At 41.9% G+C, this 20,563-nt stretch overlaps 2 protein-coding genes across 5 annotated transcripts in view; one reads left to right on the top strand and one right to left on the bottom strand.

Moving 5' to 3' along the window:
- Positions 1-11,481, bottom strand: Timm9 (translocase of inner mitochondrial membrane 9). Of its 3 annotated transcripts, none has more exons than XM_041657907.1 (5): positions 11,289-11,481; positions 9,001-9,090; positions 2,844-2,904; positions 2,096-2,191; positions 1-448 (listed from the first exon to the last, which is right to left on the bottom strand). In XM_041657907.1, exons 3-5 carry the CDS (start codon positions 2,880-2,882, stop codon positions 383-385), a joined length of 201 nt encoding a protein of 66 aa, XP_041513841.1. In that variant the 5' UTR covers positions 2,883-2,904; positions 9,001-9,090; positions 11,289-11,481; the 3' UTR covers positions 1-382. The 3 variants fall into 3 exon arrangements, with proteins under 3 accessions (XP_041513841.1, XP_041513839.1, XP_041513840.1); XM_041657905.1 differs by having other exon boundaries at positions 1-517; positions 11,289-11,434; XM_041657906.1 differs by lacking the exon at positions 9,001-9,090 and having other exon boundaries at positions 1-517; positions 11,289-11,412.
- A 466-nt stretch (positions 11,482-11,947) lies between these two features.
- The window catches only part of Kiaa0586 (KIAA0586 ortholog), a 94,389-nt gene continuing 85,773 nt past the window's right edge, over positions 11,948-20,563 (top strand). The window contains exons 1-4 of one of the 2 annotated variants that reach the window (XM_041658236.1): positions 11,948-12,752; positions 14,154-14,227; positions 15,890-15,959; positions 18,684-18,753. In XM_041658236.1, coding sequence (XP_041514170.1) covers positions 12,554-12,752; positions 14,154-14,227; positions 15,890-15,959; positions 18,684-18,753 — 413 coding nt within the window. In that variant the 5' untranslated portion in view covers positions 11,948-12,553. The remainder of the gene's footprint in view (positions 12,753-14,153; positions 14,228-15,889; positions 15,960-18,683; positions 18,754-20,563) is intronic. The other variant, XM_041658237.1, reaches the window with a different exon arrangement.

Genomic DNA, 20,563 nt, shown 5'->3' with positions numbered 1-20,563 from the left:
GTGATACTTTCATTTATTTTACTTCTGGTAATAAACTTTTTCTATCTCATACATGATTGGAAACGTTTTGCTTTTAAAATTAACAGTCACAAAGAAAGAAACTGGTTTATTTTTGTATCAAGGTGACCACGCAGCTGAGTCTTAAGGCTCAACAACACTGCATCATCTTACCATTTCACTCAACAGTAAGGCCTTCTGTTTTGATTCTTTCTGGTGAACAGTGATTTTGGTTTCTTCAGTGGTTTCCATTGGTCAGGTAGTCATGACAGATGGCTGACCACCACTCCTGCTGTGCTTCAGGGGATTCTCCCAGACGAATCCTCATTTCCAGTGCAATAGCTGCTGGCAATCTTTCAGTGCACATCTGTGCCTTGGCACTTTTCTACCGGGGCTGGCCCAGGAGTCCTGCTTTGGCTGCCAGGGCTTCATTCTGCTGAATATGATATTCCTGAAATCTCATGGATATTCTCTGTGTCATTTTTAAATATTTCTGTAAGCAATGTTCTGAACAGGTAACCTAGAAATACAAGGGGAAGGTCCAAAAGGCAACACAAAAATAAACATTCTTGTATTCTGAAGGAGCCACCACTGGGAACTTTGCTTTTCTTTAGGTAGATCTGCAAATTAAATGCTCTCATTGGCTTGCAATAATCATAGCTTTAAACTGTTTATGCTTTCATCCACTGGCTAGAATTAAAGTTTATGAATTCCCTATTAGTCTGCAGGCACAGAAGCAATGGTGTGCCCTGCCTTCATGAAAGGTCTGGATCAGATTTTCTATAAACTCAAGGTCCAAATGTATAAGCAGTAAAAAGTTTCTTCCGTGGTTAATGAGAAACTCGTTTCTGCATATTCTTAATTCAAAACCTTTACTTTTCTCTTGAGCAAGGTCTTGTTATGCAGCCAGGACTGGTCTGGATACCAGAATCTTCTGCCTCAGCCTCCCAAATGCTAGGGTTCCACGCATGCTTAACCTCACCCACCATCAAACCTTTTGTTTTTACTATCTCTGAAGTGACCCAGACTCAGAAAGAATTGAGTCTTCCAGGCTCTCCCTCACATGCAGACCCTAGAGTATAACCTATATGTGTATATATATGTAAATGGATATAAATGCAGGTAATACAAAGCTTCACAAGAGAAGGTAATGTTAGGTGATAAGAATGGATGGATAATCCATTTAGTGTTGCTTGTGAAAAAAAAAAAGAAAAAAAAAGAATGGATGGATTGTGGGCAAAAGGACACATCTCAGTCATGAATGAGGGTAATAAAGCTATTTCTTCCCCCAATTTTAACCTGTCAAAATTTTTATTCTTTTCATGGTAGATCTGAGTTCAAGTTTCTGGATATCCAGATAGCAAGAATCATTTTTGCCTGGGAAAGAATCTGGCATGTGCTGTTCCTGAGGCAGGGACTGAAAGTTGGGTTTGTTTTTCAGTGGGAACTTGACATGACTGGTCATTGACTAGATCTATCCCCTTTTGAAAAAGGGACTTTAAAAAAGTTTGTTATGGAGAGGGGCTTAACAATTAATTTTCACCCTTTTTTCCTGCTTAAAATTATATCAGAACATTCTACTTAGTGTTACTTAATATGTAAATTTTATTGCTATAAAGTATGGTTTTTAAAAACAAAAGTATCACATGATCAACTTCCATTGTCTACAAGTATAAAATTGGCAAGGAATAGCTAAAACATATTCCTTTAAAAAATGAATATCATAGTTGGTATCTCCTAAACTTTGTAAGTTAAATTATCTAACAAATTAGATTTTGGCATGAATGTTTACTGACTTCTCGACTGGAAGAAGTTTGTCACTCTCAGCAGATAAACATCTTTTAAGGACACTAAAAGCTGAGATGCTGATTAGACTGGGCTTCGGTGGTCCACACGTGAGCTATGTGCCACCACATTCACACTCCCTTTTTCTAAAGCCAGTCTAGATTCTCAGGGCCAGATCAGAGCCGTGCCAAGCTTCTCTAGAGCTGTCCTCTTGTATCACTAACTTGGTGCGTGGGTCATGACTGACTGGCTCCTCTAAGAACGGCCCGTGAATGGCAGCCTGGGGAAGTCTCAGTGAGCGACCTTTGCATACCTCCTCAGGTTTCACCTCTCTCGTGGTGAAGTCTTTGACACAGTCCAGAAAGCAGCTTTCCGTGAGTCTGTTGTAGGTTCCCAGGAACTCCTTAAACTGGAAACAAGACGTGTTTTAAGACCCAGCTTTCCCGCCAAGATGACTGGAGACTTCGGATACTCAGACAACTAGCCTGGCGCACCGTTTTTTCCACCCCTTCCCTCATCTGCAGTCTTCTGCTGACTTAAGCAGCTTTAATGCACAGTACAAGGTCTTCCTTTCTAGTTGTACTTGTCTCCTCACTGTTGTCCAACTCAGTTTCTACAGCCAGCTACAGAGGAGTGATGTCTGATATCCTGGCTACTTAGGGGCTGAGGATAAGGATCACCTGTGTCTAAAGGCCTAGAAGCCCAAAAGACAACATAACAGGATGCTTTTGCGGCCTCAAAAACAAAGCAGAAAATGCTTTGCCACCTAACATACATTTTAATGTTTTAAAATATGGTTTGAGGGAATGTATTCTTTGTTTTGAGTAAGAATTTAACTCATGATAATTCCACCCACAAGCATGTAGCTCAGGATGGCCCATCTCTACTGCCCTTGGAGATAGTATCTCTACAGAGCCCTGCTGTCCTAGAAGTCACCGTATAGACCAGGCTGTCTTTGAACTCTGAGAGATGAGCTTGCCTCTGCCTTCTGAGTGCTGGGATTAAAGGTGGGTAACACCACATCTAGCCAAGATCCTTTCCCCTTAATTATAGTATCTTACCTGTTTTATCTGGTCAGATTCTGGTATCTGTGCAGCCATATTCTTTCAGTTTATTATTCACCTGATTTCAAAGTTAAAAAAAAAACTTGTCAATTTATAAGTGTATTTTTAAGACACCCAAAGAGATAGCTGTTTATATTTTATAAATTTCTAATTGTATATAATCATAAACCATAATCTCACAGATTTTAATGACAGGTTATTTTTTAATGCCAGCTGTGGAACTCCCAGGCCCTGACTTAGTCAAATCTCCAACAGTAAGACAGTATCCTACTGTCTGGCAAAGCTACTTACTAAAGCCCCTTTCATAGCAGGGATTTAAGGAAAACCAAGGAAATTCTCAAATTCTTCCTAAATTTTCATAACTATCCTATTGGTTATCAATTCTGGTTACTAATCTATGTAATCTACCAATTGTTGACAAACACTATTTTTAACAAATGTTATTTATAGTTAAATCAACACTGGCTCATGAGAGATACTCAGAGTTCTCAAACAAAGTTAGAGGAGTTTTACATTCTTCTTTTTTTATTTTCTGAGACAGGGTTTCTCTATGTAGCCCTGGCTGTCCTGGAACTCACTCCATAGACTAGGCTTACCTTGAACTGACAGAGATCTGCCTGCCTCTATCTCCCCAGAGTTAGGATGGTGTAGAGTTCTGTTGTGTGTTGCTTTCATTGGTTAATGAATAAAGAAATTGCCTTGGCCTACTTGACAGGGCAGAACTTAGGTAGGCAGGGAGGCAGGGATAAAAAGGAATGCTGGGAGGAAGAAGGCAGAGTCAGGGAGACACCATGGATCATCTGCCTGAGACAGATGCCTGCCGGTAAACCACAGTCACATGGCGATACACAGATTAATAGAAATGGGTTAAATTAAGATGTAAGAATTAGCCAGCAAGAAACTAGAGCTAATGGGCCAAGCAGCATTTTAATGAATACAGTTTCTGTGTGGTTATTTTCGGGCTAAGCTAGCCGGGCAGCCGGGATGAACAAGCTGCCTCTCCCTACAATGCTGGCATTACAGACGTGAGCTACCATTGCCTGGCCTCAGAGTTATATATTATTATTATTATTATTATTATTATTTTGGTTTTTCGAGACAGGGTTTCTCTGTAGCTTTGGAGCCTGTCCTGGAACTCGCTCTGTAGACCAGGCTGGTCTCGAACTCACAGAGATCCGCCTGCCTCTGCCTCCCGAGTGCTGGGATTAAAGGCGTGTGCCACCATCGCCTGGCGAGTTATATATTCTTATATGGAGTTGACAGTAAATAGGACAGATACATGGAGTTGTGAGTTGCCATATGAGTGCTGGGAATTGAACTCAGGTCTCTCTAAGAGCAGCAAGTGTTCTTAGCCCCTGAACCGTCTCTTTAGCCCCAGAAGTCTCATTTTGATTAAATCATGTAACACATAATTCCACTCACAACCATGAGTGCACTACCCCACCCCCACTGAATTCCACTCATGACCATGAGTGTACCACCCCACCCCCACTGAATTTTTGATCCTTTTTTTCCTTCCTAAGATGTTAGTGATGACTGCTGACATTTTTTACAAAGCCATACTTAAGGGAAAGCATTAGGTCTTCTGCACTTGCTATTCTGGTCTTATTCTACACATTACAGCCCAGTTTTCTCTGAAGTAATGATTAATGAAACACATAACTGTGTTTACTTAAGAGGATGCTTTAATAGTAATGGGAAATATTATTCTTTTTATGTGTGCCAGGAACAACAGTACTGCAACTTCATGGGTGTTAAGTGCCACTGACCGGTCAAAGAAGCCAGCCTCTAGAAACACCATGCACTGTCTTCAGGGGACGGTGCAGATGTGCATTTCTTTATCCACTCTCTACACAGCTGGGAAGCTAGGCATCATATACAAAGGAAATCTAAGAAGAGGCAGCGAAGCTGGGCGGTGGTGGCGCACGCCTTTAATCCCAGCACTTGGGAGGCAGAGGCAGGCGGATCTCTGTGAGTTCGAGACCAGCCTGGTCTACAAGAGCTAGTTCCAGGACAGGCTCCAAAGCCACAGATAAACCCTGCCTCGAAATACAAAAAAAAAAAAAAAAGGAGAGGCAGCGAGCAAGCAGCAGATCAGCTAGGGGCCTTGGGATCTAAGAAACACAGGGATGAATCCTTTGTGTGCTTTCTGTTTTATAGACTTCAAACTGGAGAAGCTGGCAACCTCCAAATGTGACCAATAAAAAACAAGACGCCCTCAAAACCTAGTCTAATCAAAACAACAACAAAATCAGCAAAAGAAATGTATATACCTGTATATATATGTATATATACATACACACATACATATATAATATCTATCTGAACTACTGTACTAGCAAACACTATCGTTAAAAATGAAACGAGAAAACAACAAAAATTCCAATGGTCCACATCCCTGCCATCATATCATTAGCTTAAGCCAAATGGGAAGCTTAGACTTCAATGAGCTACTCTTGTACTAGGGTGGTGTCAAGAGAAGGCTAATAAAAGAACAGGATTTTATTCCCAATAGCAGGATAAGACAACAACACATCAGTGGAAAGCTTATAAGAGACTGCGGCATTATCACAAGGCTGAGGTTCAGGGTTGCACTCCTACCCTTCTCCCCATGGTGAATAGGAGAGGTCACACAGGGAGCAGTAATGAGGCGCGTTAGCTCCTCTCAGCCAGGGAGATACATAATGTCTGATAGGTCTCCTAATTTGGCCAAAGGCATAAACTTACAAATTCAAGCAGGAGTGAACCTTAAACAGCACAGACTCAATGAACTCCACATTAATATAAAATTATCGTCCTCCACTCCCCAGAAAAGTTTTTTTTCCCTTGTTGAGATATTTGTTTCCCCTTGAGACAAGGTTTCACTGTGTACCTTGGCTTGTCTCAAACCCATGTTCCTTCTGCCTTGGCTTCCTGAGTGCTGGGGATTATGGGATTCAACCCACATTCCCATTGGAAGACATACTTGTAAGCAAGCGGCTGAGTGTCATCCATGAGTAATCCCAGTATTTGGGAGGTGGAGTGGAGGCAGGAGGATCAGCTTTGTAAAATGTAAGATCAGGCCAGCCTGGACTTCTTCTCTTTTTTAAATATTTATTTAACTTTATTTTTATTTTTTGTGCATTTTGTATCACAAATGTGTCAGATTCCCTGGATCTGGAGTTACAGACAGGTGTGAGCTACCATGTGGGTGCTGGGAACTGAACCTGGGTCCTCTGGGAGAGCAGCCAGTGCTCTTAACTGCTGAGGCATCTCTCTAGCCCCTAGCCTAGGCTTCTTGAGACTCTATTTCAAAAGGCTGTAGACAAAGACATCTGCTAGGAGGTACAAGGAGAACATCACTAAGTGCAGTAAAGCAAGAAGGGGAAATACAACACATAAAGGCTGGAAGTGGGCACAGATCTAGTCCGGTCTGAGATGACACAAACTCTCATACAACCAATATGGGAGCCCAGCAAGGTTTTGGTGACACACAAAAGCCAAACTTACTTCTACACCTAGCAACAAGCACATGCACAATGCAATTTAATGCTATACTAATCACCATGATTCCCTTCCAGACATACTCAGAGGTCACCCTTCAAAACATGTACAACATTCAGATCTTGAAAACTATAGACAAACATCAGAACCCCAAAAATGGAGAGGCAGTGATTGGACAACAGTAGGATGAACTCAATACCATTTCTGTGGGGTTTTTGCTTAGTTTTGGAATAGTTTTGTTTTATTCATTTTTTGCCTCTTCGTTTTGATTTTCGTTTCTCTAGGGGCTTTTTTTGTTTCTCTCTTTCTCTTAGTTTGTTTTGTTTTTTCAAGAGAGGATTTCTCCTTGTAAGAGCTCTGGCTGTCCTGGAATTTAGAGATCCTCCTGCCCTTGCTCCTGGTATTAAAGCTGTGAGCCACCACAGCCCAGCTTGTTTCTCATTTTTTGAAAGAGAGAAGATAAAGTTGGATAGGTTAAGGAGGTAAAGAAGATTTGGGAGTAGTTGGGGGAGAGAAAATGGTCAAACTATATTATATGAAAACAATTTTTTTTTTTTTGAGACAGGGTTTCTCTGTATAGTTTTGGAGCCTGTCCTGGAACTCACTCAGTATACCAGGCTGGCTTTGAACTCACAGAGATCTGCCTGCTTCTGCCTCCTGAGTGCTGGGATTAAAGACATGTGCCACCACCACCTGGCCAAAAGTTTTTAATAAAAAAAAAAAAGGAGAGGCATTTTATGTTCATAGACTAAAAGACTCAATATAATAAGAATGTCAATTTCCCCAAAACTAATATACACAATGCAATTCTTACTAAGATCTCAGCAAGATTTCTTATATAGGTAAGATGATGTTAATGAAAAGGACTAGAGTAGCTAAATAAAGACTAAACTGGGAGGAATCAATTTACCTGATTTAAAAATAATCAATGGAAAGAAAAAAGTCAATTCTAAAAGATTAGATAAGGTATGATTTTATGAAATACTCTTTTTTTCTTTGTTTGGAGACAGTCTCACTATGCAGTGCTGACTGAATTGGAACTCGTTATCTAGAGCAGGCTGGTCTCAAGCTCAGAGATTCTCCTATTTCTGACCCTGAGTTCTGGGATTAAAGGTGTGCACCACCATGCCTGGCTGAAATAGTCTTGGAATGAGAGAATTACATGAATGCAGAGCATAATAGTAGTTGCAGTTGGCTATAGAAGGAAGAGAGGACTGAATAGGAGAGGGTGTTGCTACATGAGAGACCTATGACATAGAAATGTACTGTATTTTGACTATACTGGCATCTGTATCCTAGGCTAGACCCTACACTCTAGCTTTGCAAGATGTTACTCTTGTTTGTGCAAAGCTGGATAAAGGCATATGTGACTTCTAATGTCACAACTCTATGTGAGGCAGTAATACCCTCCGAATAAAGAGGCTAGAGAAATGCTCATAAGTCAAGAGTGCTTGCTCGCCCTCCAGATAAGCAGAGCTCAGGTCTCAACACCCATGCCATCAGACTGCTCACTGGGACCTGTAACTCCAGCCCCAGAGGATCTGGCACCCTCCTCTGGCTGCCAAGAGCACTTTCAACCGCCGGGCGGTGGTGGCGCACGCCTTTAATCCCAGCACTCGGGAGGCAGAGGCAGGTGGATCTCTGTGAGTCCGAGACCAGCCTGGTCTACAAGAGCTAGTTCCAGGACAGGCTCCAAAAAAAAAACCACAGAGAAACCCTGTCTCGAAAAACCAAAAAAAAAAAAAAAAAGAGCACTTTCAAACATGAGGCAGACATACACACTTTTTAAAGCTACATAAAGAAAGGAAAGTATCCTAAAGAGACCTAAGATTTGGTAATATAATTTGCATAGAATTAAGCAGTAAATAAAGCGACTGATGAGAACTTTAAAATTTGAGAATAAAACATGCTTGCTTTATCCAGAACACACTGCCAACTGTAAGGCTCAATATAAAGCAGACTCGACAGTTAAAGCTGAAAATGATACATCTGATTTCCTTAGAAACTTACATGATAACTAATAACCAAAATTTGGTTGTTTTCCCTATGTCTAACCTTGTGCTTCCACAGGTTGAAATTCTAGACTTTTTCAGCAACAAGTGAGAAGCATGATACAGCACATCTTTAAATGTTGTGTCAGAGACTGGTACACTGGGAGGTCTCAGTCCTCTCACGCTCCTCTGTCACTACTGGTGACAATTGGTCTCATGTCGCCCAGGCTGTTTTGTAGCCAAGGATGATTTTGCTAAGTGTCCAGCTAAGTGATTTTGTTAATGTCTCTTAGTATGTCTTTAGCAATCTCCTCCTTTGCCTGTGCCTGTGAGTGCAGGTGCCTTCAGAGGCTACAAGAGGATGTGAGACCCTTGGAGCTGAACGAAGTTACAGACACCTCTGGAAGTGCAGCAAGTGCGCTTAACTGTTGAGCCATCTCTCCAGTTCTGGTTATCCTTTTACATTTGATCCTCATTTCCAGAGATCACTTCTATTGGCTTGTTATTACAGAGGCAAACATTAAGACAGGGTGACTCTCTGGTTACCCCGTCATTTGGAGACAAGGGACAGCTTTCACTTAAGTCTGACAATAGCAACAGTGTTAGTTTTGTGATTAATCAACATCTCAGAGAAGTAGAGAACTTAAGAGTAAAGACTTTATCAGCCAACAAGCGCAAACCTTTTCTGATGCATGAGTTTCTTTTCTGCTCTGGAAAAGCAAGTGCCCCGCCTTTTGCTTGAATGTCTTCAGTGAGGCTGGATTTCTTACCTGAAAATTGAATGCAGTATTATATGACTGCGAAGGCTCTTCTTTTTAATGAAATCTGAATTTCGGTTGGCTAGCTAATTTTGTTTGTTTGGTATTGTTTATCGAGAAAAAGTCTATCAATGTAGACCAGGCTAGCCTTGTACTCAGAGACCTGTTTGCCTCTGCCTCCCTAGTGCAGAAAGCACCTTTACCTGCTCAATTGCTACATGGCTTAAAAATATTTTTAAGCTTGCCTTCATTTATCTCAGTACACAAACAGGAGGACAACTCTTGGAGCTGAGCTGGTTCTCTCCTTCCACTGTGTGAATGCTGAAATCAAAAGTGTGCACTGCACACCCTACAGTGAATTTATTTTAAAGCCTCCCCTTTTTTATTACTAAACTGAATAAAAGGATACATCAGGTTTTCCCTGGGCATAGGAGTCAAACCAGAGCAGTGTGCATGCTAGACAAGAGTTCCATCACCGGTTTATATCTGCAGGCCACTTTATCTTTTTACTAAGGGAAATTTATACAGTCTGAAGTTTATAGATTAGCTGTTTTAAAAAAGTCATGCTAACCTTAAACTTTTCTTCTGATTCTTCTGAAAACTCTAAGAAAGATAACAGTTCAAACAGTATATTTACAGGGGATCACTTTGAGATTGACAACACAGAACCACCTGAGTCATTCAGTCTGTAAAATTCAGGACTTCTCCCATTACATTTGCACACCTGTATGAAATGGCAAATAAACTACAATATTCTGCAAATAGCCCCGTGTTATAAGTTCTTTTGACTTTGGTTACATCGTCACATTTATTAAGTATCTATAATTAATATAATAATTAATCATAATTATATAATAACAACAACATCATGGTTGTGTTATGTTTTTTGAGACACAGTCTCATGAAACCTAAAATTTTCTATGTAGCACAGGCTGGACTTGAACTTGGGACAGTTACAAGTGCTGAGAGCACAGGTATGCACCACTATGCCCAGCTTGTTATTTATTTCTTCCCTAATACACCTTGTTTTTCCTAAATTAATTTTCTTCTCAGAGGCAGGTGGATCTCTGAGTTCAAGGCCAGCCTGGTTTACAGAGTGAGTACTAGGACAGCCAGGGCTACACAGAGAAACCATCCTGAAAAACAAAACAAACAAACAAATTAATTAATAAGAGCCCAATAGGGACATGATTACTCTACTTCTTATAGGCACCTCGTACAAACAGAAACTAAATCTTAATAATGCTTATATTTAATTAACGGCAAGTGATTCTTCTGCTGTTCTGGGCTGCTGTAATTGTTCCTAGTCCCTGACTAATGGACTGTGATGCACATCCCTGGGGTTCAGTTGAAGCTCATAAATGGACAAAACCAAGAAATATGCCAGGGAACAAGATATACCTCTATAATTATAAGAACCCTGAAATACTGAAGGATGAGAACAAGACTTCCTGGGGTTAGCCCAGGTTTGACATTCAATTTCAAATCAAGTCAGTTTACTGATTGCTGTTGCTCAGCGTTTTGAAATTTGAGGGGAAAGGTCTTTTTTTTTTCATATCCAAGCTTTACATTGATTATGGAAGTTAATTCATCTTGCAGATCTGACAATGTCATTCTGTCTTATACAATCGAGAACCAACATATTAAATCTAAGGGACAAGAGAAAATGTAACAGACAAAAACGATTAATCACAAAACTTATTAAGTAGCAACAACCACGAACAAAATAACAGGTTCTTCAAAGGTGAGACTAGAAGGCGGCTTTTTACTCTAGCCTCGTAGGAACGTACACAGCCGAAATACAAGAGATAAAATTTGTTTCTTACGTTGACATCTTACACTGTTTTGCTTCATCTATTTTAAATGCCTCTAGCAAGGCGCAATGGCTCTAACCTGAGCGTCCTCCAAAATGAGATTAGGAAAGGGTGCGAGCCCCTGTATTCTAGGCACGGTCAGAACCGAGGGAGTCTGGGATTCTCGGGACAGGGAGCCCTGTCTGACAGCTCAAGGTCATCGAGGCGAGAGCCCCGAGCCCTCCAGTCCCGGGGCCTCGGGTGACAAGGCCCCCCGGAGAGGTCCGGCCTCTCGCTGTGTCGCGCTGCCGGTTGCGCAGCCCCACGCCCCGCGTGCATGCGGCGGCCCCCTTCCCCGAGCGAAGCCCGCCGCCCCGCCGCCCGCCAACCCGGAGGGCACGGGGAAAACGTCCGTACTTAGCCACAGGCTCTCGCATCCGACACCGGTACCGGGCTAAGGAGCTGCGGTGCGGTCTGAGATCCGAGGGTCAGCGTAAGGAGGGCGCCGCTCCGCTGGGCAGCAGAGAACACGTGGGGGCGATGATGTCAGGGAGCGCTTAGACCCGCTGACGCAGATTCGCAGATTCGTTACACCTAGGAAGGTGTAGGAGGAAAAGCCAGTACCCCAAGTGAATTCTAAAATCACCAAAGAATTAACTGGTGTGACGATGTGTTAGACGGTGCTCCGTATTGTTCATTTCCTTTCCCACGGCAACCGAATCTGTCGAGTGTTTTAGGAAGCCCAATATACTTAAACCTAGGTCTCTAACGGTCTACCGTTACTACAGTGTAAATAACCCTAGATAAACAAAACGTGTTTATGAGCTGCTCGAGAGTTCTTCAGTCCTCGGGGAAGACCTGATATCGTATCCAAAAATAAACGCGATATGTTGCCTTTAAAATAAAAATAAAATCATATCTCTTTGGAGTCTTTTACGTTTGGGGAATTTGTTTCCACACGGGCACCTACAGCAGAGCACCAGACTGCTCCAGGGCGCTCACTTCCGGTGGGAGGGCGGGATCTCTGCACGCAGGCGTGCTAAGTCTCAAGGGCGGGTTTTGGGGGGCAGAGGGTGTTGACGCGCGGGCAACCGAATTTGATGTCACCTGAAAAGACAGGGCGGCGTGTTTGCGGGCCGCGGTGGGCTAAATCGAGCTGTCCGAAATCGCGTCCGGACTCGTAGGAAGAAAGCTACTCAGCTCGCACGAGGGTGATATTTCACAATCAGGATTTTATTTAACGTCCCCTGCGCGCTGTCTTGGCGCCCATCTCAAGCCCGCCTCCGCGTCTGTTTGGGTTTTCTGCAGCAGCCCAGGGTGTCGGGGAGGGCTGAGCTAGTACGGCTCCCATAGCGTCTTCTCGTCTCTTGGTACAGTTCCTTTCAGATTTATTCCCTTGGTGTATTAACATACTCGGCGAGATTAATAGGTAAATAAGACATTCCTGTCGTGTTTAGTCCTGGGTTGCACGTCAAAATTGAAATTTACAGCTTTGTGGAATCGTTATCTAGATTTTTTTTTTTTAAGTTCACAATCATTTTTGGAATTCCAATATTCCTCATCAAATCCACTTCCACCTTTCCTTTTCCTTTAAAGAGGCGAAACTGTATTTTCAAATCTGTGAACCCAGAAGAAAGTCCCTCTGTTACGAGATCCACGGGACTTGTTTTGTGACTAGCCATATGAAAAACTTTGAGTTTAGCCAGGAAAGGGGGAGAAGGGTTAAAATGCCAGCGAGGAGACTGCGAGAGGTGGTTTCCCCAAAGCAAGGGGCCACCTTAGCTGTGCTGGAAGATGAGCTTCCCCGTGTTCCTCCAGCATTGTCTGCAAATAAACGTCTTGCTCTTGGAATGAGGACTGGCTCAAATGGAACGTTAAATGGTACGTGATTCCAAGCGTTGCCGTTTTCCAACCAGTTTATGTTTCTGTAAACTGTTAGGCTTTGTTTTCATCTGTAGCTGGTGTTTACCTTCTCAAGTGTAAGATACAAATCTGGTTTGTACGGATGTTTGAAAAATAACTTGGTTACTGGAGGAATAGCCAGACAGTCTACAAAATGTATGTAGAATGAATGAAACTTGAATATTTCCTGTTGTACTTCTTTGTGGTGTGGACTCTGCATCCCGTTCTTGTTCACACCCATGATAGATACAGTGAGCGTGGATAACCTGTTTAACATTTACCGAATGTTCTAGCTTCCTTTCCGGCCGTGCTATGCGACCTGGCATAGGAGAAATGCATAACTCAGTCTTTGGTGACTTCTGTATTTACAGTTCAGCGGTGCTGTTTAGACCTGTGAGTTTAAGGATCATATTAATGAAGTGTGTGTGCAAGAACAGCAATATACTTGATGCTTTTTGGAGAGCCGCTATAGCCGCTTCTGTCAGGCCAGGTTTTTGTGTCTGTCTGGTGTTTTCATTTGTTTGTTTTGGAGATGGGGTTTTACTGTAGAGGCCTGACTGGCTTCGAACTCACTGTAGACCAGGCTGGTCTGGAACTCACAGAAATCCGCCTCCCAAATGGTGGGATTAAAGGCATGAAGTACCGTGGCTCGCTATATATGGGTTTGTTCTGGTGAATCACATATTTTTTTCTACGTTGAATAAATACCCTTTAGAATTTTCAGAAAAACATATTTTCAAGTGTGTGTGTGTGTGTGTGTGTGCGCGCGCGCGCGTGTGCGTGCATATGCACACACACAGGAGTTCATGTGCCCGTGGAGGCCAGAGTAGTTGGATCTACCTAGAGCTAGATTTATAGGCCGATAGTGGGCTATCGGGGTATGAAACTTTAGTCCTCTGCAAGAGCAGCAAATATTCTTTTCTGCTTTGCCGCCTCTCCAGCCCCGGAACAAATTGTCAAGAGAGGGTCTCATTGTGTAACTCTATAACCAGGCTAGCCTCAACACAGAAATTCACGTTAAAGTACTGCAATAAGAGGTGTTCAACCCCTCCTACAACATTTTAGATCTCACCTAGTTCATTGCTTTGACTGATCCTTATTTTCCTAAATATCAGCCATAACGTCTTTCATTGTAATGTATTTACATGTATTTTCTTTTACAGGGAAGTGTCTTCACATTTGTTTTTTAAATTACTACAGAGCTTTCAGTTCTTGTATCATGCCTGTCTGTACAGGTGCTGCAGGTCAGGTTGTGATTTAAAAGTCACTCAGACTGGACCTGTTGCCCCGTGCTAGAGCTCACATGAGAGATGGAGACCTCGGTCTCAGTGCGTGGTGAAAACAACAAAGCAACACTCACTGCTTTCTTTGTCTTCTTAGGCTCACTGGATTTAACTTCTGCCAGAAAACATTCCCAGCTTCTGTCAGGAAATCCCACTGTATCCAGTAAAAGTGTAAGTAAAGAGATGCTAAGTCATAGTAAAACTTTAGCACTATTAAATTCTTAAATTATGTTTTGTTAACAACATATTTTATTTAGGTACTTCATATGAAGAGATGTTTTGTTTTTCATTTGTTCATTTTATTTTTATCACATTTTTATCTGTTTATTTTGTGTAGATATAGGTACGTGGGCATGCATAGGTCATTTTTGTGTGTGGAGGTCAGAAAACAAATTTCAAGAGTTTATTCTCTCTTTTCATGTGAGTCCCAGTAATCAAATTTGAGTCGTTAGGCTTGGCAGCAAGCTCCTTCCTCCGTTGAGCCAGCTTTCCAGCTCAAGACATTTTTTTTTTGTTTTATTTATTTATTTATTTAATTTTGAGGCAGGATTTCACTCTACCTTTGGAGCCTGTCCTGGAACTAGCTCTTGTAGACCAGGCTGGCCTTGAACTCACAGAGATCCCACCTGCCTCTGCCTCCCAAGTGCTGGTGGGATTTAAAGGCCTGTGCCACCACTGCCACTGTCCAGCCTCCAGACATGCTTTTTGGACTGTATTTGAAGAGTAGAACGTTAAATATATCTATTGTGATGCTAGTCTTATTGGTGCTTAGAAAATTAACACCTGTCATCATTAATTACTTTTTTTTTAAAAGATTTATTTATTTATTATGTATACAACATTCTGCCTCGATGTATGCCCACACGCCAGAGGAGGGCGCCAGATCTCAGTACAGATGGTTGTGAGCCACCATGTGGTTGCTGGGAATTGAACTCAGGACCTCTGGAAGAACAGCCAGTGCTCTTAACCTCTGAGCCATCTCTCCAGCCCCTAATTACTTTTTTTTAAATTAAGTTTTTTTCCATTTTCATGTGTGTGTTCATATGTGTGTGTAGGGTCAAGGGTATGTGTACATGTTATGGCTTGAGGTTGCTGTCAGGAAGCATCCTCCTTTGTCCTTCCACCTTAGCTCATTGAGGCAGAGTCTCTCATCCCAGAGCTTGCTGACCACCTGCTCCTGGGGATCCTCGCCTCAGCCTTTGGTTCTGGGGATCCAGGCTCTGGTCTTCCTGCTCATGTTAGTAGTTAGTGCTCTAACTGCTGCGCCATGTCCCAGCCCTGTTTGTGTCCTTCCCATTTATGCCTTGGCAGAGAAAAGGAAGGTGGAGAGCATCATGGAATCGACCTAGTGCCTTAAGAGTTCGCGTCTCACTTGGCACCGACCAGTCTTAGAGATGCCTTCTAGGATTGCACCCATGAGCAGAAAGCTGTTGGACTGTAGATGGGACCTACTTAGCGGAGCTTCCTAAGACAGATAAGCTCAGTGCCTGAAAGCTGGGTTAGTCTGCAGTGTTGTACTGTTACACTCATCCTGGAGTCGGGTTATCACTCTGAGCCGAAGCAACTGAGATGTTCAGATGTGGATTTGAATCAGAATCCTGTGCCATTTCTGTTTGCTTATTTTTTTCATTCACTATTCTGATATCCCATTGCTTGGTCGTTGAGAAATCTCCGAGTGGCTTCAGACTTATGCATCCTGAAGTGTTGGAGTGGAGTGAACAGAACGTGCAGACCCGCCTCGCTTGATGGTGGTAGTCAGAGGGCTGCCACTGTGACTTTGTGAGTGATGGCTGTAAAGCTTATTTAGTCTTCTCTTTTCTGTTCTGCCCAAAGGACTTTCCTAAAGACGCTGTAGTTCCGAGGTTGCCTTTGAATAAAACAGAAGTGAACAGCACAGGAAAAGGTAAATTAATATAGTTGACTTTTACAACTGAATTAAAATATATTGACAGACTTTTGTTTTGTCGATTTTGAATGCGTAGTTCTGTGACATTAAGCACATCCATGCTGTTGTTCGACTGTCACCATCTCTCACCTCTGGAACTTTCTCCTCTCCCCAGCTGAGCTCTGTGTCCCTGAACTCCTTACATTTGCCTCTGAATTTGACCCCTCATGGGCCTCATAGAAGTAGCATCGTATAGTCTCTAACCTTTGTGTCTGGCTTACTTGAGTTTGCACAGTGTGTTTATGCTTATCCATATTGTAGTTTGTGTCAGCATTTTCTTTGTAAGGATAGAATTGGGTTTATTTTTTAAATTTAACCTAATGTATTTATTTTGTGTATTTGGGTCTTTTGCCTGCCTGTTTGTTTGTCTGTATACAATACTTATGCAGTGCCCAAAAGACCAAAAGAGGGGGTCAGAGTACCTGGGACTGAAGTTATAGAGGGTTGTGAGTCACCGTGTAGGTGCTCGGAATTGAACCCAGGTTCTCTGTAAGAGCAGCCAGTGCTCATAATTGCTGAACCATCTTTCCAGCCCAGAATTGGCTTATTTCTTTATTTTGTGTGAGGCATCAAATCCAGTACCTCATGCACGCTAGGAAAATCTACTTCTGTATATATCCTGAGCTCCTGCTATTTTAATTTTAGTTTTTCTTTTCAAATTAGCTTACTAATAGAATCTAAAATCCTTTAAAGGATTTGCACAGAAGTCTATTTTGCTATTTTGAACTCATTGCAAAGGTTTGGTATGGGATATTTATTTTTTGTTCCATTTTTGAGACTGTGTCTTACTCTATAGCCCTGGCTAGCTTAGAACTCCCTATGTAGACTAGGCTGGCTGTGAATTTACAGATTCTGTTGAAGAAAACTAATTTTTTATTTGCAAGTGGTTATTGATCAAAGATAGCTTCTGAATTAGGCACAGGAGCTTGTGTCCACTCTTCCTCTCAGTACTGGGGGATCTGGCTGCTTCTCTGGCTTCTGAGTGCTGGAATTAAGGGAGGATGCCATGTAGAACTGTATGTGGGATATTTACTTATGTATTCTGAATTCAAGCTTCAAGTCATCTGTGATATGGTAGTAGATAAAAACGTGCTTTGAAAAGTTTGTTGTTTAGTTTTTTATTTGTGTTTTGTCTCTCTGTGGGGTGAGTACAGACGCTCTCGTGCTCACAGAGGACGACCTGTCTTAGACATACGTTATCTTTCTTATTTTCTCTTTACTTTTGAGGTTATATCTCTGTTTTTGAGATTATAATATATCTTTATCGTTTCTTCTGTCCTCCCTGCAACCCTCTCAGCTATCTTCCTTGCTCTCTTGCAGACAGAGGACAGCCTTAAGAGTCAGTTCTTGTGCTGTGGTGGTCCCATATATAGAAGTCGGGTCATGAGGTTTGTGCAGCAAGCGTTTTACCCACTGAGCCATCCTGCTAGTCTTGAAAATTTTTACTTATTGACAAATTTTAAAGCAATTTGTTTTATTCTAAGTGGTTTTTCCTTTAGAGTTAGAACAAATTCTGCTTTTGTCTCTGCTCATTTTTATTTTTATATTATTTTCTAGTATTTAGGATCATGATTGTTATATTATTGCTTAGTTATTTAATCTGTTCCTTACCTTTCTTGATAAATCCAGGACTGGAGAGATGACTCAGTGGCTGTGAGCATTGGCTGTTCTTCCAGAGGCCCTGGGTTTAATTCTCAGGGCCCACATGGCAGTTCACAACTGTCTGTAACTCCAGTTCAGTAGATCCAACACTCTCACACAGATATACATGCAGTCAAAACACCAATACACATAAAATAAAAATAAATCTTTAAAATTGATAAATTTTATTACTAAATCCCTAAACATTTCTTTTACTTGGAAATGTTTTTTCATTTTGTATATATGTGTGCATGCATACATGTTCGTGTGTACTTGTGTAGGGTCTTGTGTATGTGTTTGCATGAATAGAGGCCAGAGTTGATATCAAGTGTCTGGCTCACTCTCTCCCTGTAATCTGTTAAGATGTGGTCTCTTATGAGCCTGGAATTCACTAATTCAGCTCATCTGGCATTCTCTCTCTGTGCATGGAGATTAAAACACTGCAGTGGTTTTTATGTTGGTACTAGAGTTGAGATTCAGGTCCTCATGCTTGTGTGACTAGCAGGTTACCAATAGAGCTATCTCATCTGCCTTTTAATTTTTGTTTTGTTTTAGAGACAGGTTTTGCTGCATAGCCCTGGCTGGCCTAGAACTTACTATGGTAGATAAGCTAGCCTCAGACTTGGGGGAACTTCATGCCTCTGCATTCTGAGAGTGGTAGACATGAGTAGCAAATTGCCTGCCTTCCTTCCTTCCTTCCTTCCTTCTTTCCTTCCTTTTTTTTTTTTTTGTTGTTTTTTGTTTTTTGAGACAGGGTTTCTCTCTGTAACAGCCCTGGCTGTCTTGGAACTAGCTCTTGTAGACCAGGCTGGCACCAAACTCACAGAGGTCTTCCTGCCTCTGCCTCCTGAGTAGTGGTATTAAAGGCATGAGCTACCAATGCCTGGCTCTTTCTTTTTTAAAAGAGTACCAGGGATCGAACCTATGACCTCATACATACTAAGCAAGTGTTTTGCCACTGAACTTACATCCTTAGCCCTCAATCTTGGCTTTTTTTTTCCCCCAGAATCTGAAATATATCTTTGTGTCTTGATTTTTCAGCCAATGACATCTTTATTTCGCAGTACGCCATGGGACAGAAAGATGCTTTGAGAACTGCTCTAAAGCAAAAGTAAGTTTTGTTTACCGACACACTCGTAAGTCTGAAGGAAACTGCTTTAGCCTATGTGAAAAGATGAGAACACAGCAGTGTTTTAAGATGCACTGTAATGACGTCCAGGGCTAGGGATGTAACTCACTTAGCCGTGCAGCTCTTGCCGACGTGCATGGGCTGGGAGTGCGAATATATCTTGATAACAGCGAATTCTAATGCAGCTCCCACTCTGCCTTCTGCCGTGCTGCTCACTATGATAATTTCAAAGCTCAGCGTATCTAGTGATGGATGCAGAGGCAGGCATGAGTGGCTAGCACTGGGATAGGAAAGAGTGGTGCATTCAGTGGATTACTGTGCCGTGCAGCTATATAAACCATGCAGCAACTCAGAGGGAAAGGGAGAGATCGACAGGTGTACAAAGACAGGTGTGTTGAAAAGGCAGCGACCGTGTTGCATCCGAAGAAGAAAGTAGTGAGTTGGGTAGAAGGCTGAGAGTACAGAGCGGAAAGCTCGCAATTAGTTGTGGGCCTTGTGGTTTGTGTCTTCAAGAAGAAGAGCTTTGTGAGTCCACGTAGACATTGTTTGCCACGTAATAGCAATGTGTTGTAAAGTAGGGCAGCTAGAAGAAGGGGGTTTATGAGGTGAGGCCCAGGCTAATCTGAGGAAACTGAAGTACCATGAGAAAAGCTATGGAAGTTGAACCCTTAATTAGCTCTGTTTGTCCTTCATCAAACCTTTGGCTTTGGTCAAGTAAATCCTGTTACCTTGGACTTGAGTTTCGTTAGGTGAAATTAAGAAATAAGGATAGATGATCTTAAATAAGATCCCCCATCTCCCCATTCTACCTATGGCAGCTGTCATGTAATTATGATGAAATAATTGAGAAAACTTGGCAACTCAGTAGGGTCTGATAGGTCAGCAGATGGAGGACCTGGAGGAATTCACACGTTTGAGGTGCTCAGGGAACAACTGCTCTCTTAGTTGTGAAGCGGCATCAAAGAGCAGTAAGTACAAGAACACCGTCCTGTGCTCAGAAGGAAGCCGAGGGGCCCAGTGCTGTTCATGGGCGTATTCCTGCTGACACCACGTAGACTCACGTGGGATTTCTAGGTTCTGTCGGTGTCCTTAACCACTCTCTGAGTCTAAACAGAGAGTGCAGTGGCCCAACTTTAAAAGAGAAATGAAGTCAGTTATATTTCTGGGATTATGTATCTGTTTGTCTGCTGTGCTCTCTTTCTGTGGTAAGGGGATTGAATTCACATGCTAGGATCAGCTACTAAGACAGGCTCCTCCTGCTGTACTCTTGTGATGCACACCACCTAGTGGTGTGTTTGGTGGCCATTAAATAGGCTAGGTGACATTTATTGACGAATCTAGAATTTAGAAAACTTTTATGCAGCATGACAACTACAGCGAATATTAATTACTGAGAAAGTAGATCTAAAGTGTTCACACCATAGAATAGGTAGCTATGTAAGGTAATGGATATATTGATTAGCTTGATAGTGCTATTTTTACACTGTATATATGTATCAAAAAATCACATTATATACTGCACATACATAATTTAAATTTGTCGTTAGTACTTCAGTCAGTCTGTGAAAAATAGTAGTATATATCATTAATGTTATAATTTTTTGCTTTTCTGGCCTTTTATTTTTTGTTTTTGAGGTTGTATTTTAATTTAAACGTTTCTCTCTTCCCTTGAAATCTCCCACATAATCCTCCTCATGCTTCTCCAAATTCATGGTCTCTGTTTTCATCAGTCGTTATTGTATGCAGAGTTGTATTTGCATATACACATAACTTCCCAGATAAAACCTGATGA

This window comes from Microtus oregoni, unplaced genomic scaffold (genome assembly GCF_018167655.1).
Source record: "Microtus oregoni isolate MIOR12 unplaced genomic scaffold, Mior012 000009F_ref0000495, whole genome shotgun sequence".
NCBI classification, from domain to species: Eukaryota; Metazoa; Chordata; class Mammalia; order Rodentia; family Cricetidae; genus Microtus; species Microtus oregoni.
This window is presented reverse-complemented; position numbering and strand designations above follow the sequence as displayed.